The 25317-nt window shown below is 35.0% G+C and overlaps 2 protein-coding genes across 2 annotated transcripts; both read right to left on the reverse strand.

Annotated features, from left to right (window-relative positions):
- Positions 1 to 1041: 1041 nt before the first annotated feature.
- On the reverse strand, positions 1042 to 3604 carry LOC108214685 (serine/threonine-protein kinase RIPK). The gene is made up of 5 exons (XM_017386821.2): positions 3122 to 3604; positions 2894 to 3029; positions 2262 to 2398; positions 2033 to 2156; positions 1042 to 1909 (listed from the first exon to the last, which is right to left on the reverse strand). The coding sequence occupies exons 1-5, from the start codon at positions 3491 to 3493 to the stop codon at positions 1458 to 1460; spliced, it is 1221 nt and encodes a 406-aa protein (XP_017242310.1). The 5' UTR covers positions 3494 to 3604; the 3' UTR covers positions 1042 to 1457.
- A 10761-nt stretch (positions 3605 to 14365) lies between these two features.
- Positions 14366 to 22562, reverse strand: LOC108214766 (uncharacterized). Its single transcript, XM_017386945.2, has 15 exons — positions 22180 to 22562; positions 20531 to 20767; positions 19761 to 19885; positions 19461 to 19677; positions 19062 to 19187; positions 18724 to 18980; positions 17108 to 17215; positions 16586 to 16727; positions 16326 to 16491; positions 15982 to 16139; positions 15549 to 15872; positions 15330 to 15404; positions 15091 to 15160; positions 14815 to 14972; positions 14366 to 14723 (listed from the first exon to the last, which is right to left on the reverse strand). The coding sequence occupies exons 1-15, from the start codon at positions 22459 to 22461 to the stop codon at positions 14571 to 14573; spliced, it is 2598 nt and encodes an 865-aa protein (XP_017242434.2). The 5' UTR covers positions 22462 to 22562; the 3' UTR covers positions 14366 to 14570.
- Between the last annotated feature and the right edge of the window lie 2755 nt (positions 22563 to 25317).

Here is a 25317-nt window from a genome sequence, read left to right on the forward strand (position 1 = left end):
CTACAGATCCAAGATCTAAAGAACAATTTTTTTATATTGACTTTCCCTTGCTTGACTTTTTACACTCCTTAATCTGGGAAAATAATGCATTACAAGACTCTTTCCCTTGATTTCTAATATCTTATTTTCTCCGCTGTACTGTCCAAGTCTTGAGAGTTTGGTTTGGAGCAGTTTTGAAGAACTTAACTAATGTTTTGAGATTTGATGATTTTATACAGCTCATACCCTTGCGGAGATAATGGCTTCTGTAATTATGGCTTTTCGATGCCTTTGGTGACTTGTTTTCCTTCTGCTCTTCCTTTGGTGCATCATGCTGTGGTGATACTGTACACACTGACATGGCATAAATTTTGGCCTGTGGCTGTGGCATTGGTTAGCTCATGCAGCTGCTTTTGTAGCCCCAATTTCTGAGTATCGACCTTCAAGTCTTAGGTCCATTATCAGGCCAAGCCTTCACAAGTATCACCAAGATAGCTTGCGTTTTATTAGTAAGTCATTCAGCATTCACAGAGTAAAACAGAGACTTAATCCGAATGTTGAATATAATTAAAAGAATGACTTGATCCAAATGTTTTGAATTCTCTGTCGTAATAATACATCTTCAGAGTCTCATATACTACATTTTGGATTTCTCAGTCAATTCTGCACCTTCAAGTTTTCATTTGAGTTGCATATCACATCAACAAGGTAGCTTGCATTGTATTAATATGTTCCTCAACATTCCGAAAGTAAAACAGTAGCTTACATTCATACACAAAGCATAACAGTACACTTGATCTACATCACTGCTTGTTGGCATTTTTTAAGGAAATTGTCACTGACAGAGCTCGAACAACCTGTACTATCTCGATCAGTACTATTAAGAACATTCTTCTTATCAGTTTCATCAGTTATAATATAATGGCATTACCACTATTGTAGTCACTACTGCTAGATAGAAGGAGAATTGAGATCTATAAAACATCTTCTCTGTAATAAAAGGCTGTTATTTTATAGTGTGTATTTAAAATAAAGTTTATGACAAATGCATAGAACAGGGAATCGGATGAATTCTATTCTGGCGTTCCCCATCATGATTATTGACAAGAAGCAAGCAGAAATGAAGAAGTCTTCAGAATTTAGACAACTTGTTGCTTAATTTCTTACTGATTGTTGCATTAGACTTTATTTGAATCTTAATGACAACTTCTAGAAATCAACCAAATTGCTTACCAGCAGTGCTATCAAAAGTCTACAGATCCAAGATTTAAAGAATGAAAAAAAAAAAGATATTGACTTTCCCTAGCTTGACATTTTGCACTCCTGAATCTGGGGAAATAATACATCACAAGGCTCTTTCGCTTATGACATAAATTTCCAATATCATATTTCTACCAGTGAACTGCTTATCCAAGTCTTTGAGTTTGGTTAGGAGCAGTTCTGGAGAACTGACTAGTACTCTGAGATTTGGTGATTTTCTACAGCTTGTGACCCTTGTGGAGGTAATGGCTTCTGTAATTCGGGCTTTTGGATGCCTTTGCTGACCTGTTATCCTTCTGATCTTCCTTCGGTGAATCATTTTGTGGTGATACTGTGTACACAAATGGTCCAGCTGAAGTGGCATCAAAATCCTTTAGCGGTTCCAAAGTTTTAACCACTGTACTCATGGTTGGCCTTAATTTTGGCCTGTGGCTAAGGCATTGGTAAGCTAATGCAGCTACCTTTATAGCCCCAATTTCTGAGTATTGACCTTCAAGTCTTGGGTCCATTATTCGGCCAAGCCTTCTTGGTTCTTTCAGCGATGATCTAGCCCATTCCACTAGGCATTGCTCTCGACTAGGCCTGCTCTTGTCCATTGATCTCCGTCCAGTTAGTAGCTCCAATAGTAACACTCCGTAGCTGTACACATCACTGGCTGAAGTCAAGTGACCTGAAAATTTATCAAACAAAGAATTTAGTATCCAGCAGTCAAATTTCTGCAGTAACATAAATAAATTCTGATATCATGTTAAGCTACCAAGTACTCGTTCAACAAATGATTATTATCACTTACCAGTCATGATGTATTCGGGGGCAGCATAGCCGTGTGTGCCCATAACTCGTGTTGAGACATGTGTGTCATCTCCTTCTGGACCGTCTTTTGCAAGCCCAAAATCTGAGAGCTTAGCAGTGTAGTCCTATAAACAAAAATCATATTTCTGTTCAGTAATGGCATTTGAAATCAAATCAAGAATACACAAAGAACAACAGATATTTAGTAGAAGATTTAAAAAGAAGCTTACAGAGTCTAGCAAAATGTTGGAAGCTTTAAAATCACGATATATAACAGGTTTTTCAGCTTCATGGAGGAAAGCAAGGCCTTTTGCAGCACCAAGCGCGATTTTCATTCTAGTTGACCATGGAAGTGACACTGAGTATCCTGAGATCAAGAACAATATACTGATCAGTACTCACATTGTTAAAATTTATCATAAATGACATTATAAATGGCATCAAATTAATTATTACTTATTAAAAACTTAAATGAACCAATAAAATCAAAAAAGCCATCAGGTTTGGTAATCTTTTGACACTTTTAAACAACTGATAGAACAAAGTCTTGATCCAGAAATATCAATGAAATTGTCAACTATCTGAAACCAACTACAGGTATGACTTTTTCTTTCATCCCAATTAAGATACTCCTTGTTTAGTACAAATCTTAATTCTGACACCATTCTGTGTTAAGATTACAGCTAAGCTACACATTAAGTCCAAAAATTAAAAATTTAAAAACTGAACTAATCCCAGATGTTCACACTGAGCAGAATCTTTTCTTAAAACCAATTTGACTTATTCATAATTTAACTTAAACAAGAAGCATAGAGATAGATTTCATGGTTAAAATGAAAAGAGATTAACAACAATGACTCACTTCTGAAAAGCTGATTCTCTAAGCTGCCTCTGGCCATATATTCATAAACCAGAAGCCTATGTTCATCTTCACAGCAGTATCCTATCAACTTCACCAAATGTGCATGCCTCAATTGTCCAAGAAATATCACTTCAGTCTGCGAAATCGAAACAAAACCTCATTAAATCTCCAGTTACTACAAATAAATGGTAAAATAAATATAAGGTTAATTGTGTTAAGAATACATACCAGCCACTCCTTATGGCCTTGCATGCCTTCTAAATCAAGATGCTTAACAGCAACAGGCTGAGCCTTCAGACCGGGCCTAAGCTTATCATCAATGAACCCCTTATGAACCGGTCCAAAACCTCCTTCCCCAAGAAAATTACTCGACGAGAACCCATGTGTGATCACTTTAAGCTCCGCTTGAGTAAACACATGCAGATTAGATCCTACCAAGGAATTCGATATATCCAACGACAGAACCGATGAAGAACTAAAATCCGACATCGAAATCCTCGACGTCGAACCTGATTTCGGAACCACCTTCTTCTGACTCTTACACGTACCCCCCTCAATCTTCCCACATCTCGGAACCAAAGCCTGCCACGTTATCTTCATCCTCCTCTTTGTTGATTACCAAATTCCGTAAGCCAATAAAAAAAACGCTATGCAAGTTAAAATCTGTAGTAGCGGAAAACCGATATATTTTCGAGCTATGAAAATATTGTGAGAACGAGGGACTCTATATATAGAGACGCTGAAACAAACGTGTGTGCGTTTTTACCAACATGAGAATACAGCTGTGCGTGTGTGTGGGATGGTCTTTGTGCTTTTGATCAAGTAATTAAAATAAAATGATGCCAAGCATGTTGTACATTTAACATTTTATTTGTTTATTATGGGTAGGGTATGAAAATGTAATGATAAGTCTACGAGGTTTGGTTGAATACTCCCTCCGTCCCGGTCAATACTATACATTGGGGGACGGGGGCGCGGCACGGACTTTAATGCTTCAATATAGTATACTTCTGTAAATTATTTTTAAGATTTTCTTTTTTTGTATAAAAGTATAACATTTATATTTTTATACAAAAAAAGAAAATCTTAAAAATAAGTTGTGGAACTATGTTTTATAAGAGCCTTAAAAAGCGTGTCGAGCAGTGAAAAAGAAACGTATACAATTGACTGGGACAGAGGGAGTAGAAAATAGCTTGGCTACCCGATTTGACTTATTTTGTTCCGTTTTTTCGTTTACTCGGCGGTCGGTAATGATGACAGTGACGGATAAGCAGTTTCCTGTAAATCTTCTGAGAGTGTGTAACCAGGTTTCTGCAGCCGCAAAATGGTTTTCGATATTTCGTAAACGGATAAACTACAGTTAAAAAAAAAAAATTATTTTCATTTCTCAAATGATTGGTACTCACATACAAGTGACAAGTGACAAGATACAAATATATCTGGTATATTTTTAATTTTTTTCTAAATAAAAATATTATATTTATATTTTAATTTATAAAAATTAGAAATGAATAAGATAAAATTATTGAGATGGCTAATTAACTTCTCGTCAATTTTATGAATAATATCGTAATTAAGGATCACTTGCCCTTTTTTTGCACATTTTCTTTTAAGTTTCCACACAGTGTGACCTAAACAAAACATGTATATTTCATAATATTTTTTTCAGCTTTATTTTAAAAAGGAATTACAAATATTTATGCTTGTCATAGAAAAAGTTTTAACGAACAAACAATACGGCAAGAAGAAAGTGTTGGTTTGAAAGAGCCTATTATATACCAAACTTTAGTGCTTTAGACGAGAAACGTGGAAAATGTAAAACAAATTTTAAGTTCTACGTAGATACGCGCAAGTTACAGAGAATTTCCAAAATCATAAAACCAGGGGAGTTAGAATTGTTTTAATTATAAAATGATTTAACTTTTGTATATGACTTGCATGTCTACAGCGTGAGCAGAATAATTATTATTATATTATTATTAATCAAGAAAGTCTAATCAGTCACCATATATGCGAACCAGCTTGCCGGCTATAAGAGGACAATTTATTACCAAATCTTAGTAATAACTAAAAATAGTTTTGATGATTACAATAAATTTTAGTTATTAATCACAGAAAGAATAAACTGATGATTAAAATTAAAATAATATTAATGATTAACCGTCCGATGAATGGAATATATGAGAGATCTCAAGTGAGGTCGGATCAGACGGTTGGTAGTGCAGCATCAATCAAAATATTGTCTTGATTAATGTACCTAGACATCTAATCTTTGTTTCCCATGCAAAGCACCTTTTAATTTAATCATTAGTCACAAAAACAGAATCACAAATCCTTACAAACGTTTTTTAGGAACCTCCTAGAATACTATAGCTACCAAAGTCAATGGATATTGGATAATGTCCTATATTTTCTGTTGTGATCCGTGGCTAAGCTACTGTGATTCTGAATTATTTTTTACATTTTAATTTCGAAAAATTCAATCATATTATATCTAATCTTGTCCGAATGTTTTGTATACAAAGATAACATAATTTATCAATATATACCATTCAGACAATATGAGATTAACAAAATGATTTTCAGAATTAAGTTAGGTATAAGTGTCTATTTTTAATTATATATGCAGATAGCGAGTGAAGGCTGAGGGCTCTGATGAATTCAATGTACTCAACTTACATATAAAATGATGTTTGACAAACCCTATGTCACCTTTGTCGATAAATCTTATGAGAGGATAATTTATTTTTAATGCTGTCTATTACTTTTTAGGGAATTGCATGCATGTGTCCTTTTCTGATATTCATCGCGTTTTCTTCTGAGTAGAAATTTACCACAAATAGTAGAATTTCGATAGATGAGTAATATTATTCAATGATATTTCTTTTGCTTGCAATATAATTTTATTAATATTATTTGAATCTTTATGTGCATCTCCTCGTTAAATTGAACTTTTTAACTTAAAAATATATCAGTTATCCTATTAATATGTAAAAGAATAAATGACAAAGTGGTGGAAATCCGGCCAATATTTTGTAAAATTTGGAAAACTACAGCCACCACTTTGTCATTTACTCTTTTATTTTTTGGAGTTAACGGAGGAAAATTAACGGAAGTTCACGGCCGCCACCTTATTAAAAGGCGGAAGTAAATTCCGACCACCATTATGTAGTTTTTAAAGTCCAGCCACCATCTTGTAAAATTTGGAAAACAAACGCCGTCATTTTATCATTTACTCTTTTTTAATTTTAATAGTTCATTGTTATTTTAAGAGATAATTAAAAAAAAAATATTACTCCCATATATCAGAAATTATATCTGTGAAACTTATACATAATTGATTTTTTTATAATGAATGCTTAATTTAATATGAATTGGATTTCAACATCATCTCTCATTTACAGAAACTATTGTCTCAAACAAGTATATAAATTTATTTTACAACAATATAATTAAGACAAATATATCATTTAATTATTTTATTTGAGTAATATTAGGGATCCCTAACATATTAGTTCAATCTTAATTATATAATCTTTTTCAACACAATGATATTGAATCTTACTTCCCATTAAAATCATTATATTTTATTTTTATTTTTAAAAAAGGTAGTGGTATCTTTTCTGATTATTGACGGCTACTTCCGGCTTCTTTTGATAAAAGCCAGCTTTTTTGATAAAAGCCGACTTCTATTTTTTTCAATCTGTTTGTGTAAAAGCTAAAAGTATTTATAAGAAGCTAAGAATACTATATTTTGTTTGAGGACTCTACTTATTTTCCAAACAGTTCAATCACTTATAAATTTTAATTTGCTTATCAGTTCTTGTCCACTTCTTTACTTCAAGTAAACCCGAACAATTTAAGTACCAAGGAATGAATTGCTACATCACCGTTTTAGTTTAAATAATTTGAAAGTGGCTGCTTAAGTGTTCGTAAAACATGTTCCTTGTTTTTCCCGTGCTGCTGTACATCAACTCTAAAAGAGTGAAAGCCTTACTAACAACTTCTATGAACTAAGTGCAGAGAAGCAGATCGAAAGATAAAATCTACGCCATAGCTAATATGAACAAAGCTTGTAAAAGAAGAAATAGAGAGAGTGTTTACTATTTGCTTAATCCATTAACTAGAACAGAGTACACAAAAGTGTATTTATACTAGAGCATGACAGCTCAGATATCTAACAGAATCAGTTATAGACATAAGGCACTGTTTGGCTGAAAGCATAATTCAGCTTACTACTTAAGCCTGGTTTTACTATCATAACATGATGTGTAGACTTTATACTGTCATTAGCCCCCCTTTGAACTGAAGTTTCCTGAGCTTCTGCTTCCTTGGGTGTTGCTGAAAAACAAGAAAACGTAATGCCTAACTTTGATGCACAGCTCCAATGTAACACCTTTCCCAAACCTTTTGTCAGAATATCTGCTGCATTATCCTTAGAAAGGACCTGAAATACAGAAACAAGTCCATTGGCAATTTTCTCACGGATAAAATGGCAGTCTATTTCAATATGTTTGGTCCTGGCATGATAAACAGGATTAGCAGTTAAATCAATGGCTGCTTTGCTATCACATAACAAGGGAATAGGATCATTGCAAGGAACTTGTAGCTCTTTCAGTAAACCAGTAAGCCATACTGCTTCACAAGCAGAATCTGCTAATGCCCTGTACTCAGCCTCTGCTGAACTTTTGGATACTACCTGTTGTTTTTTCGATCTCCACGATACAACAACAGATCCAAGCAAAAAAGCATAACCTCCTACTGACCTCCTAGTTATAGCACATCCCCCCCAATCACTATCACTGAAGCCTTTCAAAGTGATAGGGTTGTTAGAAGGGAAGAACAGACCATGGTTTTTGGTGAAACTGAGATACCTAAGAACCCTGTGAGTGGCCTCAAGGTGCTTGGCTCTAGGAGCATGAAGAAACTGGCTTAAGTGCTGAACTGAGAAAGCAATGTCTGGCCTGGAAGAGGTTAGATATAACATCTTTCCAATAAGAGTTCTATATAGTGTAGGATCTAACAACAATTCACCAGATTCAGCATTGTCATGAAGCTTAATGTGTGGATCAATAGGAACTGATAAAGGGGAACAATTTTCAAGACCAGCAGACTTAAGTAAGTCTTGAATAAACTTCTGTTGTCCCAAAAAAATACCAGATTCGTTCCTGTGAATTTCCAATCCTAAGTAATATTTTGCCTTGCCTAAATCCTTGATACTAAAAGCATCATCTAACAACTTCTTTAAACCCTGAATAGTAGGCATGTGATTCCCACAAAGTAATATGTCATCAACATAGATGACTATAGCCAGAAAAATACCACCCTTACTGATGGTGAACAAAGAATGATCCAAGGCAGACTGTGTATAACCTGCTTCCAAGAGACAGGTAGTAAGCTTGGCAAACCAACGTCGAGAAGCCTGTCTAAGGCCATAAATCGATTTATCTAATCGACAAACAAGAGGAACAGGTGAAGGAGGCAACTTATAACCCAATGGAGGTGTCATATAAACCTCTTCTTCCAAATCCCCATGAAGAAAAGCGTTATTAACATCTAATTGCTCTACAAACCAATTATTTGCAGCTGACAAGGCTAGTAGACTACGCACAGTGACCATCTTAACTACAGGTGCGTATGTCTCATGAAAATCGACTCCAGGACACTGAGTATAGCCCTTAGCCACAAGACGAGCCTTATACCTTTCCACCTCCCCATTAGCCTTATACTTTACTTTGTAAACCCATTTGGAATCAACACAAGATTTACCAGGTGGAAGTGGCACTAAAGTCCATGTATGATTAGACTCAAGGGCCTTTAATTCTGACTGCATAGCTTGAACCCATTGGGGATGTTTGACAGCTTGGTAGTAATGATTGGGTTCAACTAGCACTGCATCAGTAGAATAAGCACAAAAAGTCTGATTTTCTAAATCAAAGACATCAGGTTCAATGACATGACATGCTAAAGCTTTGGCCTTAGTTGATTGAATATGATAATCATCCCACCAAAGAGGTCGGGCTTTCTGTCTAACAGACTGTCTAAGCACCAGAGAATTTTGAGGTACAGAAGAACTCTGAATCTCAGAAGGAGACTTCTGAAGCTCAGAAGAATGTTGAGTCTCAAAAGTTAGCTGTCTCTCAGAAGACTGAGGTGGAGTGTTGTCTGAAGACTGCTCAAAATAATGATTTGATGAAGAACCATCAAGATCTGTAGCTAAAGGAATTTCTGAAGAGACCACAGGCTTGTTCTGATCATTAAGCCAGTTAAGAAAAGAATAAGAAGTACCAGTGGAGTAACTGGTATCTTTAGCATTAAGTGTAGGCTGTAAATGGTGATAAGGGAAGATATTCTCAAAAAACTTAACATGTCTACTGACAAAGGTAGCATGATTGTCTAAACGGAGTAGTTTGTATCCTTTTGTGAGGTGAGGATATCCCAGAAAAATGCACTGTATGGCTCTGCTATCAAACTTATCAGAATCATGACAAGATGCATAAGCCAAGCAACCAAAACACTTAAGCAAGGAATAATCTGGCTTAGTGTTATGCAAGCACTCAAAAGGACTTTTGTAGTGCAAAACTGGAGTAGGTAAGATGTTGATAATGTAAGTGGCTGTAAGAATGCACTCTCCCCAATATTTAATTGGTAGTCCAGATTGAAATCGAAGAGCTCGAGCAACTTCTAGTAAGTGCTTATGTTTACGCTCGACCCTAGCATTCTGTTGGGGAGTATATGTGCATGACTTCTGGTGTTCAATTCCCAGCTGTGTTAAGAGATAATGAAAGTTTGTGTTCACAAACTCAGAACCATTGTCTGTACGAATGGTTTTAATAGTGGTTTGAAACTTATTTTGAACATAAGCTGTGAAGGACTTAAAAGTCTGAAACACATCTTGTTTTGTAGGAAGAAGAAACGTCCAGGTGGCTCGACTGAAATCGTCTACTATGGTGAGGAAATAGCGACAACCATGATTAGTTGAGGTCACATAAGGACCCCATACATCCATGTGTAACAGAGAAAAAGATGCACTGGCATGAGACTCACTATGAGGAAATGGGAGTTTTGTTTGCTTAGCACAAGGACAAACTGGACAAGTATCATTGTGTATAGAGGAATTGATCAAATCTGGTATATGTTTGAGGACATCATCTGATGCATGTCCTAGCCTGAGATGCCAGAATTTTGTGGCAGATTTATCCATAGATTTGCTAGTAGCACTAAACCCCCTTTTGTGGTCAGATGAACTAATATAGTATAATCCCCCTTTCTCAAAACCAGTAGCTAGAGTGCTACTTCCTTTCTTAAAGAGACAACTAGCTTTGGTGAAGACAACCTCACAAACAGAAGTTTCTGACAACTTACTAACTGATAGTAAATTACAGTGAAACTCAGGTACCAACAACACATGATGTAGAATAAGTTGGTCAGTTAGAGACACAGTACCAGTTTTGTAAACTAAAATAACCTGACCATTTGGCAGAGCAATGTGGAAAGGTTGTGATAATATGCATATATCACTAAGTAATGATGCATCACAACACATATGATTGGAAGCTCCAGTGTCAACAATCCAGGTATTATCATTAGCATGATGAACAAAAGAAAGCATAGAATATGCCAAACCTGCAAGATGTTCCTCTGCTGTGCCACAAGCAGATTTGCCTTGCATTAAGGTGTTCATCATGTTAGATATTTGTGTCACTTGTTGCTGAAGCTGCTCCAAATTGCCCATGCTGTAGTTGTTGGAACCAAATCCTGACTGAGAAATATTAGCAGATCCTTGTCCTTGAGGAAAAGGCTGGAATTGGTCAGCACTGACATTCATAACCTGTGAGTTAGAAGATTGAAATCCAGGTTTGTTTGGAACAATCTTGCCTCGACCTCTCCCTTTAGGAGGATAGCCAATGAGTTTGTAGCAAGATTCCTTGAGATGCCCTTCCTTGTGACAGTATGAACACTTAAGAGTAGACTTCTTGACCCCTGTAGAAGTGCCACCGCCAGAAACATCTCCTGAATTACTAGGAACTGTTGAAGACACAGATTTGTTATTAACCTGAGTAACATTTGCTGCCAAGGATTGAGAAGTCAAGAAACCATGACGATGCTTCTCCTTTTGCTTGATCAAGGAATACGCCTGAGGAATAGAAGGCGAAGGTTTCATCATCAAGATTTGCCCCCTGGCTGCAGAAAAACTCTCATTCAATCCCAACAAGAACTGCAAAAGCTTCCTTCTCTGGTCACGCTCTTCTTGCTGCTGACGATATTCACAAGTACATCTGCAAAGAAGAGGAGGTTCCAAAGCCGAATATTCATCCCATAAATTCTTCATACGATGATAATAGATCTCAACAGACTTATCACCTTGTACAAGAGCATGTAAATCCTTCATGATCTGATAGACTCTGTGACAATCCACACTAGCAAACTGCTCATGTAATTCTAGCCAGATCTCAGAAGCAGTGTTCACAAAATCCATTCCTGAACTTATTTCATCTGAAAGAGTATTAAGAATCCAGCTGATCACCATATCGTTAACACGATCCCACTGTGCCTTAAGAGGTGAATCATCATCTGGTTTAGGGAAGGAACCATCCACAAGCCCTAATTTGTTCTTAGCAGACAAAGCTATAGTAATTGAGCGTTTCCAAGGGCCAAAATTCTCAGTACCAGTTAATTTCTTAGCAATCAAGATCAATCCAGGATGATCAATGTTTTGCAAGAACAAAGGATGCCGATTAGAACTTAAAGTGAGAGGATCGATATTAGTTTCATCATCGTGATCAAATTGCTCACCAGAAGTACCAGATCCATCAACATTATTACGAACAGCATTAGCATAAGAAATCTTCGGCATGATGAATCAAATAACTAGATATGATAGATTGAAAGATGCAGAATCAACGCAATCAAGATGTATGAGAAAACTTATCTCCAAACCCTAGAAATGGAGAAATGTCGCTCGATCGAAATCGCGAACACAAATATCAGAGAGGTGCGCGATAAGATCAATGCTCTGATACCATAACAACTTCTATGAACTAAGTGCAGAGAAGCAGATCGAAAGATAAAATCTACGCCATAGCTAATATGAACAAAGCTTGTAAAAGAAGAAATAGAGAGAGTGTTTACTATTTGCTTAATCCATTAACTAGAACAGAGTACACAAAAGTGTATTTATACTAGAGCATGACAGCTCAGATATCTAACAGAATCAGTTATAGACATAAGGCACTGTTTGGCTGAAAGCATAATTCAGCTTACTACTTAAGCCTGGTTTTACTATCATAACATGATGTGTAGACTTTATACTGTCATTACTTACATATAAGTCAAGCCTTGACATACACTAAACGTTAGCATTATGCATCGGTGACATTACCATAGAAGCTTCTGAATCCATTTGGTGGAAGAAGCAGTCTCTGAAAGCTACATTTTCTTATAAGATTTTTATAAATCGAATGAACTCAAGTTGGCCACTTGGTTTGTTTATGTACACGTACTCTAATCAAAAGATTCACCAAAATTATGTATTTCGCATTTGGCGTTGATCGATTAAAATAAATAAATTAAGTTGATGCAAAAGCTTTCGTGTGACGATCGTTTTTTACTGAGACAACGCATATTTTAAATCGTATTCTCTTCGGTCTGTTGCCGAGTTCCACAGAAAAAAATGATGGGAGAAATGATTATTTTCTTTTCTCTTCAAATGTTCTAAAAAATTGGAGGAAAATTTGCTAAACATATACAAGTTATTTTTCTCCAAATTTTTAGATTTCTTTTCCTTTCGATCCCGAAATATCATTTTGGAAAATGTTGAAGAAATTAAATTTCTCTATTACTTTTCCATCGTATAAAATATTGTAAAGCACATCATAAAAGATGGTCTGGCATTGGATTACACTAAGCATATCGTATTCAAATTTAATGTCCCTTGTAAAGGTCAAGGGGTGAATAGATCGATCAAAGCCCGGAATTACATGCATGTCTACATCAGCCCCTGATGGAAGTGAACCAACCCTGGAAGCTTGTACCATTTTAAAATTCGAATTGTGCTTTCATTTGTTCATTACAAAACTTTCATACCGATATGACAGGTAAGGATCACGAAATTTACAGTTTGCTCATACATATAACAACCCAAGTACAGATACTCAAAAGAGCCGGCATAAAGAATACTGAAAAATATTATTATTACTGTTATAGAATAATACAACACTAAAATGTCTGTATTAAATAGTTGTTTTACACCTTTTACGAAGATGCAATCAATTATTCTCATTATTTATATATATAAATTGTTCTTGCTGAATCACTGTTTACATATAAATTTCAATTAAAAATAACGATATTGTAAAATTATGTTCTTTTTGATATAAGAATTGTATTCACTCCATTTTTTATATATTTTTGAAGAAAATTTTGAAAATATTGATTTTAGTCAGTGCGGTAAAAAGTTTAAAAATATGGGCAAAAAATTAAAAGGAAACGGCATGAGTTAATATTATATAATTGTGGATTGAGAGTAACACTATAAATAAACAAATATATATGGTTTTTGGAAACTTTGTAATCAAAACGGAGTGCTGTATGATATAGAAAACAGAGTGCTACCAATACATAAAAAAAAAATATAGAATGAATTGAAAAACCGGTATTCCAAGAAGACAAGGGTAAAAGACACGTAAATGGTTATCTAAAGACTGGATAGAGTCTTCAAGAGCAGCCACAAACACTGTCATCAATCAATTCATACAATTAAACAAGTACACATTACAAGAGTTTTACAAGTTAGGTGACATGAGCTGCATTCTTGAAATGAAATACATATATAAATCATTTACAGTATTTTTATTATGGCCTAATTGTTGCAGTTAGTAAAACACTACTATCATAACAGGTGTTATCAGCCACCAGCTTGGCATCTATATGAGATATCATTTCATAATTTTATCGATTTAATTAAAAATCTCTGATTTATCTAAAAAAATCTCCAATAAATCATTTATAAATTCTGAATCAGTCGACCATGAACCGATTAGTTCTGATTCTCAATTTCTACAACTATGCAAGTGTGCATGATAAACCTCAAGCTAATTGTCTTTATATTCTTTGCCAAATTTCACCTACTTCACAAATCCCCTGAGCTAATTGTCTTTATATTCTTTGCCAAATTTCACCTACTTCACAAATCCCCCATGTCTTTCATGATCTAAGCTAACAGGGTTCGATTAAGACCTCGGCGGCTAAACCGCCAATAGCACGAGGTTTTAGTTAGGACATAAGGACGTAGTACTCATCTATAGATTGTAGCATGTCAATGTGGAGCGTTTTTGGAAAATAAAATGAAATCATAAGCACTGATATGCCTGTGAGAGAAAACTCTCTTGAACACAGTCAAAAGGACAATATAATGAACTCGCGTTAAAAGATTTATAGCAAATATAAGTTCACGTTCGCATTCTTCACATGAATATAAGATTATTCATATTATATGCGATAAGATAAAGTTTTACAACCAATAGTCTCAATTTTAACCAAGTCTACATAAGCTAAATACTTCATATTAATACCTTATATCCTTGTCTAGTCTTTATAATTGTCACAAAGTACAAACATCAAGTTAAAACCATTAGCAATACAATCTGTTACAAATGATCCATGTTTTCTAGCACACTTAAAGTTGCGATACATGAGCAGTCTCATTAAGAAAGAGACAACCAAACACATAATTGTAGAAGTCCTGACCTTTAACAGTTTCAGTTTCACCTCTAAGTACGGATTTGGTATCATACTTGCACGCTCTATTACAATCTGGGCAGTAAGTCACCTGCGATTGCAGACAATGTGATTACTACGCTACCCCAATATCATACCATATAGAAAAATAAGCAGTTGACAAATTTGTGACAATTACATACCTCCAGCAATTTAGGCTGGAAATTGGTGTCAAGCATGACATCCACACCGTACATGGCCCTAGACATCGGATTGTGCATTTCAGGATGCACTAGTGCCGCAGACTCGAAAGCAGATTTGATCATCCCTCTAATTCTTGCGTGAATATCCAACCAATTGACTTGAACACAGACGATAAATTTGCTAATTATTAATCAGAAATTCTAAATGCATGAACAGGAACTTGCATTAAGGCAAGAGCAAACAAACTGGGTGAGGGCAAAGCAGGGAATCTGTACCTTGATGTTCCTGCTCAAATTCTTTAACAAACTCTGGCGTGTTCATGTGATTCAGTTGCCTCCCGTAATTCTGAATCCACACACAATGTTATAGAATATGTAAAACAAAAAGTATTACCGACCACAAATTAAATTAACATATAAACTTGGCAAAAGTAATTTACGTAACATTTTCTGCACTAGTGGGTGTCTTCCTCCCCTTCCCTTTTCATATCGTATAACTAAATCATAATACTTACCATGACAGTAAAATGAGTTTCATATTCATAAAGGCTATGCTTGTCCAAAGTGTACGAGTTGTTTGCCAATCTAACCTGCACGAACAAATGACACAATTATTTACACAAGGCTCAAAAGATGCAAATGGCCCCCACTTGAAAAGGAGTAGAGGGTAACAGAAGTTCCTCTGCGACTATCTTCATTTCGGGCCTAATGAACCAGACAAGCAAAGTTCTTACCCAGAAAATATCTGCGAGGAATAATTCCAATGGGTTCAAGCTGCGAAGTAGCACAATGTAACGAAGATCAAATTTCTTTCCTTTAAACAAAGCCGGGTGCTCAATATACTTTTGACAAATTTTTGGGCCAGTCTCCATGAGCCGGATAATAGCAGTTAAATTTCCGGTCACCGTTGTATCAATTGTTCGTGCCATGTTCCAGGGCTTTAAGATCCATAAGTTATCAAGCCCTTCCTCTTCTCGTACAAGATAGTCTCCAATCATTGGAGTTAGCTGTCCTTCAAGATTATAAGTCGGCTGAAACCACTTAGTTAATCCATGTGCCTGTCCGAAATGATTTTCAGAATTAGCTGTGGCCTGAGAAATAATCATAATGCAAGAAGTCGATTATGAATTTGTTCCCATGACAAATTATAATGACCATACTATGAACCTTCTGAATTGTTTCAGCCAAATGATGTTTCATGACGAGACAAGCCTCATAAGGGAATTGATTAATATACTGTTGGTCATGTATTCCTGTAGCCTTCTTCATTTCTTCATCCACCTGCATAGCTGTCCATATAATATCTGCATCCTTCGAGTCAGAGGCTGCAGATAGAAAAGGTTAGAACAAAATCAAACAGTTGATGATCTGATGCCACAAGCAATACACATTCAACGAAAAAGAAGTATCAGTTTGACTTTCAATCAGATGTAGCAGCAAATACCAGAATAATTAAACAGACTAAATTCTTCCCAATTTATTAAAGCAAACGTATATTTAGCAACACATACTGATGACGAATTCAGGACGTGTCAGGAATTCTTCGACTTGTGGAATATCTGTATAAACACGCAAAGTAGTTCCACCACTGCTCACTAGGCTACGCGTTGAGGATGGCTTTAGGGTTTGAGATGAAAAACTTGATGATTTCAGTTTTTCTCTATAGTTCTCATATTCCTGTGAAGTTGAACAAATTATTTCAATGTTGTGATAGAAATTTTACTTAATTAAGTTATGGTTGGAGAAGTTTGAAAAAGAAAACGACATATACATTTACAAAATAACTTTTAGGGGTGTGGAACCAGGCAGTAAGTCTAGCAGAACGTTGCTTCTCCTCCCCAATACCATATAAGAAATCGCGAGTACATTCTTCACCACTTTGAATGGTCTTGGTAGGCCATAATATGGAAAAGCTGAAAAATTATGCACTAGTTAAACATACTTTAAAAGTGATCTATCACAAGTAGTATATATGAAGAACAAATCTCTCTCAATACCGGAGGACAAGTAAAAGTAACTTTTTATACATAAGAGTACTTTATCACATCACTATTGCAGATTTTGTGCATGCGCCGCATGGCATTTAGTACACAGAGTTACTTTTGTGCATGTGCTGCATGGCATCTAGTACATACGGAGAAGTTTACGCAGATGTGCATATGAGGCATCTGCCTTCAAATTGAGCAAATTGAAAAGAAATTACAAAAAATCTGTTTAGTGACAAAATATGGAATTCACAGGAAAGCCTGGTTATACTGCTTCAAAACCAAGAAAGGTTGGAGAAGATAATAACCTCAAAGCTGAATTCAGTGTACCCTCTGGCATGTACAGGAACGGTGCCACTCTAAAATTTGCCTCATCACTGTGACGCAAAGCAGAACCCAGTTCATCCATCACATACCTGCAAGGCGCACCATTAAGAATTTTGTAACATTAGATATTTCATACAAGGAACTGGTTACAAAAGATGTAACATTGTTCATTATATATCACATATTCAATAGAAAGCTTGTTGATATGTTTCACCACCTCCTTTACTTAAAGGCTCTGATCTGCTCAATATTTTAACCAAACAGACACAACTCTTAACATGTAGTTAAGAGGATACTCTAGGTACAACCTTTTAGTGGTGATGGTCAGCTTCTCTTGCGAACTGCTAAACCTCGTGCAAGAAAGCACTACATAACAAAGGACATAATACCCTGAGCATAACCTTCTATTTTTTGTAAAGAGCTAGAATATCTAACCACCCTGCATTCTAAAGGGTGAAACCCACCTAAGGAATGTCTCCTGCCTTACATGTACTTGCAACACCAAACCAATAGTTCAAGCCCAAAATAAATCCCAAGCAGAACCCTAACAAAAATTATAGCCAAAAATGTCCTAAATATAAGAGGATAAACTAAATAAAGGTGTAATCGTGTGTATTTTCGTGAAAAGACGTGCTTGCACAGTATTGCACCGAACTCTGAGCTAAATATGGTATCACAAATCTCAGTCATCAGTCATCATTATTGCTCTTTCACTTCCCCGACTGAAAAGCAGAGATTCAAAATTACTACAAAGAAGTGTGAGCCATAAATATCCAAATAATATGTCACTTTTTTAACAAAATGCTTATTTTCTCTAGAATCACCTCCCTTAACATAAGTTCTGATAATACTTAAATTTAAGAAGGTAGGGGTTAATATAATTTTAAGAGAATAATCATAAAGAATAAATTATAAGATGGCTAAGACAAGATCGGACGGGAAATTGCCATGCATAAACATTTGCATGTTTTTATTCTTAAATTCAGTGCTTTTACTAAAATAAGGTTTATGGCCAACCAGCAAACAAGAGAGAGTTTCGGACTACTTAAATTCAATGTTTATCTAGTAGAATGATATATATGTATCCGTTAACGTTCTCATTCTCTTTAGATGATGATTCTTACCCAAGTAAAACTTGTAAAAAAGGAGAAAATTCAAAAATTTCAAAGAGGAGAAACTCGAAAAAGGTGGGTGTTCACAACAGCAACATGAAATATATAAATAATACTGATAATAATAATAATAATAATAATAATAATAATAAAACAAGCCCTTAAATTATACAAAATTAAAAATAAGCATTTATATAATTGTAAAAATTTGCCACTTACAAAGATTAATGGCACAGTTGTCATATAATATGTCATTACCTGATTATAAATTTGAGGCATCAAAGAAGGCTTAAAGATTTCATTTTCATATCCTTCTTTTATTTTAAGAAGAAGAATTCCTCATCGTCAGTCCTACCAACATTATATAGGTTTCAGCTAACCATACAATAGAAGATACAAATCTTAATTAAAATGTTGGAGTATAAAGCCTGCGGATGCACAACGAAATGAAGCATGTCATAACTAAAAACAATCGTGTTGCATACCAGACAGAAGTTTCATCAATCTTTTCCTCATCTGCCAGTCTATAGTTCATCAGGTAAAACCACATGGCATTTATAACACGATCAGAAAGAGGTTCCTCGGCACTCCAATCAGGGAGACGTGGTTGAAGTACTGAATCCATTACAGACTTTCCTGATTCTAGGATCTTTAATGTATCCACACCATTTATTAACGAGAGCTTAGGAATGTACTCAAGAATTTTCGTAACACTATCTCCAAGAGGACCTGGAATATCAACCTGTTGGATAATTATATCAGTAACAAGGTTCATGTGTGTTCTTTCACAATGGAGTACAAGGAGCTACAATATTGCTGCTACCTCCAAAGCATGCAAGGAATCAAATGCCTTTATGAGCTGCAATAAGTCACTGACTGAAGTCTGATCTAACGGATTTCCTCGCAGATTTAAATACGAAAGAGAAGGCAATTCCTGAGGACAAAATGCCTAAACAAAACCAGAACAAAAGAAATCAGTATTAATTTGTCTTCGGACAACTACTCGATTTCTAATAAGAAAAGCCCAATTTTACGAAACAAAGAAAAAATAAATTATCCACATAGAATGGCATCCTCAATCCAGCATAAATACAATGGCGTCAACTCTGTCTTGATAATAAAAATTGACAATTTCAAAAATATTTCATATGTCCTATTGATATATTTGATCAACAGAGTCAAACAAAGTAACACCCCATACAGTTCGGAAAATTAATCTGACCTTATTAGCCAGACTGTGGATACACCTATTTGAGAGATCAAGAGAGACGACATTTCTCAAGGAACCATCAGTCTGTTCTATGAATCCTGGATTATCTTTACTGTATATTCCTCCACAAAAACCCAACGCCCACTCACTGAATTTAGGAGTAAAAGAAGAGTTGTAGATTTCCAATCTCGGGCAACCACGCAGGATAGTGTTCATCATGCGGTCATTACTAGAAGCAGAATAGATAAGTTCTCACTCAGCAAGGACCAGTAAATGATGTCAATGTAATAATTTTCAGTTGTAGCAACTGACCTTTCTTGTGAAACTGGATTATTGTTCAACCAAAGAGCTCTAAGGTCTTTTAGTTTTGTTATTTCCTGGACGACGGCTTCCTCATTTTCAAGCTTGTTGTCAGTGAGGCTAAGTGCATGCAAATTCTAGAGCATAGGGACAATCATAACAGAATTAAAGATTTGTAAGAAATACATGACACACTGCAAAATAGTAATACAAAATACTCAAATAAACCTTTATAGGATACACGATAATACTAGCTCAATAGCTTGTGCCAGTGTATAGATACACAATATTTTTAATACTCCCTCCGTCCCATAATACATGTCTCTTTTGAATTTTGACTAGTCAAATTGACTATACTTTGACTGAAATTTAAATGTATTATATAATTGGAAAAATTAAAAAAAAATTATACCATTAGAATTTAGAAGTATATCTAGTCTATTCTAAAATGTAACTTTTTATTTTCTAAAAAATTAAATAAATATTTTTTAATAGTTGACTTCATAGGTCCGGAATAATCGACAGAGGGAGTACCAATTTGGCTTTCATGACATAGGTCGAGAAATTCTTTATAAGAAATACGTTATCAGATTGAATTTAATACTTCTGTGTTCCTTGTATCGACTGGGAAGCCAGGTTTATATAGTTGTTTTTCCAAAAAGTAGTGTTACGTACTCATGCTAGCATATTGCCACCCCAAATTTCAGAGCCATTCATTAAATTAATGTTTCCTACAAGTATAACATTTTCGTAAATACGATTGAAGGATAGAAGAAACATACAGGAAATTTACTGGGCAAATCAAGTGACAGGAGCATATTATCATCAATGGCAAGCTCATCTAGCTCCAACCAGCTTATAGTATCGCTGCCTTCATCTTTGGCTTTGCAAACTTCTCTCTCTATAATTGCATGAACATCCTCCCTCGATCCATTCTCCTCTTCTGGACCTGATTCTATATCTATGTCAACACACATCAGTGAAGCCATCCTCTCTGTCAGCCCTGGTACTTCTTGCAACTGAAGCATATATACAAATCGGATATTAATATATCAAACCGAACACTTATCAAGCCATATGAATAAACCTGAACCACTAAGACTCTCTCCATGCTAGATCAACCTAACCTATATAGTTTAGCAATTTAAATGTCAAAATATATTTAAAGCATATAGTCCTTAACGATAATATAAAAGAGATATTGTGTCAGCCTAAGCAGAATGATTAAAGACTTGAATAACAGAGTAAAAGAACTTGGGAAGAATTAGATACAGTCAAATAGAAGTCCTGGATGGGAAAATTGCTAAGCAAGTCCGTTCAATATCATGGTTAATCACTTTGGATTAACTAACTTCTAGGAAAAAGTAAAAAACAAAAGGCCAGCGGTAAATACTATGACAACATACACATGAAAAGGTCCCACAATTAGCTTCTTTTGAACTAGGACATGATACGAAAGCTAATACATTAAGTAATTGAGTTCATCATCATAACAACAATCATTTCACTTCAACTAAACTATTCTAGGGACGTATATGAACGGATATAGTCATATAGATATGGATATAGATATCCTTGGAGCAAGTTCAACGCAAAACTAGAATTGGTGCCATAGGTAAAGGGTCCACATTCTTGGCAAATGATAGCTAGGTGCCTGGCAAGCAGCAACCATCCATATGCGGGTTTTAATAGTGGATAGTAATAGCACGATATTTTTTATGTGAATGCAGGAGCCATGTACTCTATACGATCTTAAGACAATCTTTTTAGGGTTTTCAGTTATCTGGTACAAATAACTACATATAGATGGTCGATCACTTTTAAGGGACCATCCCCAGGGATAACTAACATATAAAACTAAATTGGGAGCAAATCTAGTGCCAAGTCAATACAGCTATAGCCCTTGCTACATTTTGAGACACAAAAAAAATAAAAAAAGCTTTTGGTGTTGAAACAAAAACTCAACTCAAACATTTTGGTATCAAAATAAAACTCCGCTCAATGCTTGATTCTAAAATAAAACCAACTAGCTAGAAATAACCATATTGATTATTGCATTGGTGATATGATTAGGACACCAATCTTTAATGGGTGCTATATCTAAAATATAGTGTCAAATTCACGAAATGATCAAATCAATGCATAATCAGAGCGAGTCCAATGCATAGCTAAAATACGATTTACGCAATGTTCAATCCAAACCAAAACTATAACCGAATGCATAACCGTACAACGAATTAAGTAAAACTTAAATTAGCATCAATCCAATGCATAGCTATTTTAACATCAGCATTGCACTCGTATCCTATTTCGGCACCAAAAATCACTTCACTTCTCCGTGTCAGAACATATAACAACTTGCAATCATCCAAATTAGTTGTAATAACAACTTCCAATCATCCAAATTACATAAAACACATAATTCATCGACCTGTTTGAGGGCATCGGAGAGTCGAAAAGTCCAAGCATGGTCAACAAGAAACACGCGAGCCTCCTTCTCCATACACTCCGAGGAAGTGAGTATGAGCCGTCTTTGTCGGCCGTCATCAACGGGCTCGACCTGGAAGAAGTCACCGCCGTCGAAAGTCTCCGAGGAGAGCTTCTCGTAGAGCTGTTGGTATAGACAAGGTGGGATGCCTGAAGCAGCGAGTAGGAAACTGTGGACTTTGGCGAATTGTTCGAATGTTAGGACCGGGTGCGCCGGCGCCGCCATTTTCGAGCTGTGTTCGGACTCTGGATTGTACTTGAACACCCGGACCGAGTGGTTACCACTTACCAGTGAAGAGGGTTTTAGTGGGTTTTTGATATTTTGGGAAATTAATGTCATGGGACTTGGGAGTCGTATTTTTGAGTTTCGGACTTTTTGCTCTGGATTGAATTATAAATAAATATTGAAAAAAGTTAAAATTTTATATTTAGGATTTAGGAAAAGTTCGAAAATAATAATGATACTGTTTAGAAATTAGAGGTTTGGATAAAATCACAAGTTTCAAAATGGTTTATAAATTTGACCATTTCAATCAGTTAATATAATTAGTGGATTGATATAGAGATTTTGGCTAAAAAAACTACTTTGAAGAGTAAAGTAGTTTTTTATATTAGAAGTTTTGGTATGTGTCATAAAAAACTAATCGAACAGCTATTTACAGAACAATTTTATAATAAATCGCTAATCCAATTCACTAGTCAAGATATCTGATTCAATCCGCTAACAAACAAGTCTAATAATCTAACTTGATCTAACTTTACCCTTCAAAAAAAAGAAAAACTTGATCTAACTTTACAATTTGCATCTTATTAAAATGGGAACCAATTTGAGTATTAAATAAAAGAATGATTTTACTCTTTCAATCTCACTTAAATAATAAAATTCATTTTTTAAACATACATCTTGAATGTAAGAAACCCATTAACAAAAAAATTACTTCAACCACATTTCATTAAAATTATCATTCAATCTTTTAAAATAACAAAATTATTTAAAATAACCTGAAATACAACTAAATAATATCAGATAATGCGGTGTTTTGATTTTTGAAAAGAAAAATGTTATATGATGTTTTGTTTATATTTAAAAATCATGACAAAATGTAACACGATTTAGCATTTTAATTTTTCTTTTTAAAAATGTTATATGATGTTGTATTTATATTTGAAAATCACATATAATACAATTTGACATTTTAAAGTAAAACGTCATATAAAATACCCCTTTCGTAGAGTCTCAGCTTTCTAGAAATTCAGAATCAGACCGATTGAGGATAAATTTAGGGGTGTTTGGTTCATAGTTAATGAGCTCGGTTAACAGGAATTGGAACCCTAATCCCATGAGAAGTGTTTGGATTAGTTATTTAATGCTATAAAATGGCAACCCCAATACTTTTAGGTGGTTAAATCATACCCTTCTCACCCCTCGGATACCATCCCATTTCCATTTTTATTAATCTCCATTCCTATATCGTCCATTCCCATACTCGATTCTCATTCCCAACCTAAATCCAAACACCCTCTTAACTGGTCGAACGTGTTCAACAACGAAATGTATATTGACAGAGAATACAAACAAATTGGTGTTCCTGTCCAACTGTCACGGTGTCACGCAGGTTGAAATTCATGACACATCGAAAGAAAGATATTAAGCTGAAATTCTTTAAGATTTGTTGATATCACATCAGTAAATTAATTGGATGATTATAATTGACATAACGTTCTTATTCTCTTTTTTTTTCCGTCAGTGAAATACTTCTTCCGTCCCAATGAATTGTATACAGTTTCTTTTTTGGGACGTCCCATCAATTGTATACATTCCAAAAGTAGTAAACTTTTATAATATAAAAAATCATTACACTAGAAAAACATTGGAAATCCAATTTTAGTCTAGTCATATAAGATTTATTCTTATCAACAATTATTTACAAATCAATCATGATCAGTTACTCAAAAATTAGCAAAATTAAGAGCTGATCCTGTATAAGCTTCGCCAAAAGACTTCACTCGAAGAATTTACTTTCGTGATGAGCTATTAACCAAAAAACCCAACTAACTTGTCACTTTTTTGCCAAAAAACCTTTAAACTTTTTTTTCACCAATAACCCCAAAACTCCAACCCGAATTCGTATTTTATAGGTCGAATTCGTGTCGGGTTGTTGGGTCGGGTCCAATATTGCCACCCCTAAGTGTAACATCCCAACCAAACCTGTGAACTCTAGGAAAACATGAAAAGTTGTTCCATCTCCTTAATTTTGTATTGAACGACGTCTGAAATAACATTCCATCTGTTAATATTTTCACACACCCTCTGATTATGTGAAAACGATAACCCCATTAATTTATTTCGAACATCAACCTCAGCCTTTACAATAATTTGCCAATATCACACATCTTCACTTGTTTTTATTTTATTGTTTAAATCTAAACTAACAAATATCATATTATAAATTATTCATATAGATGACTAGGCGGTATGCGGCACACACGTGTGTTAAAAGATACAAATCAGTGAAAGATACATGACAAGTCAGATTGGTAGATTTAACCATGGTTTATTTCGTATTTACTTTTATATTTTTAATAAATTTATTGGAGTTGTTGAAGAAAACAGAAGTTCAAAGGTTTTTTGGCAAAAATTTGACAAGTTGATAGGGTTTTTTGGTTAATAACTCTTTCGTGATGGAAGACTCTGCACGGAGAATTTACTTTCATACGTGGTGACTTTTGACCTTGTATTAAGAGGTGAACCTAATAAGTATATAATAATTCAATTTAATACCTAATCTCATCTAATCTGATCCTTAATCAACATTATATGATAGGTTATATTATTCATTCCGTAATTTGATCTTTATTCCTTTTTTTAAAGTGCTAAATCTCCGAAAGACAGCGACTAAAACAACTGAAGTTTTCAACCCAACCCCTTTTCCAAATCTATTCTGCATCCATCACAACATACATCTAAAATTGATAATGTAGAGAAAATCAGAAGTGTGCTGGTACGGGTTTCAAATCCGAACACAAACACATGATGCTGCTCCGACTTTCAAATCTTATGGGGTTTCTCATGGCTCAACTG

The sequence above is a fragment of the Daucus carota genome, chromosome 3, assembly GCF_001625215.2.
Source record: "Daucus carota subsp. sativus chromosome 3, DH1 v3.0, whole genome shotgun sequence".
NCBI lineage: Eukaryota > Viridiplantae > Streptophyta > Magnoliopsida > Apiales > Apiaceae > Daucus > Daucus carota.

Bases quoted from the DNA above. Each gene is read 5' to 3' on its own strand.
- LOC108214685 (XM_017386821.2), bottom strand. From the start codon at position 3,493: ATGAAGATAACGTGGCAGGCTTTGGTTCCGAGATGTGGGAAGATTGAG. The intron at 2,157-2,261 runs GTAAGCTTCTTT...TTTTGTTTATAG, and splicing joins CCAACATTTTGCTAGACTCT to GACTACACTGCTAAGCTCTC. The intron at 1,910-2,032 runs GTAAGTGATAAT...ATAAATTTTCAG, and splicing joins CCCCGAATACATCATGACTG to GTCACTTGACTTCAGCCAGT.
- LOC108214766 (XM_017386945.2), bottom strand. From the start codon at position 22,461: ATGGCGGCGCCGGCGCACCCGGTCCTAACATTCGAACAATTCGCCAAA. The intron at 20,768-22,179 runs GTCGATGAATTA...TATATGCTTCAG, and splicing joins TCTCCGATGCCCTCAAACAG to TTGCAAGAAGTACCAGGGCT. The intron at 15,405-15,548 runs GTAAGAACTTTG...TTGTTCGTGCAG, and splicing joins TCCTCGCAGATATTTTCTGG to GTTAGATTGGCAAACAACTC.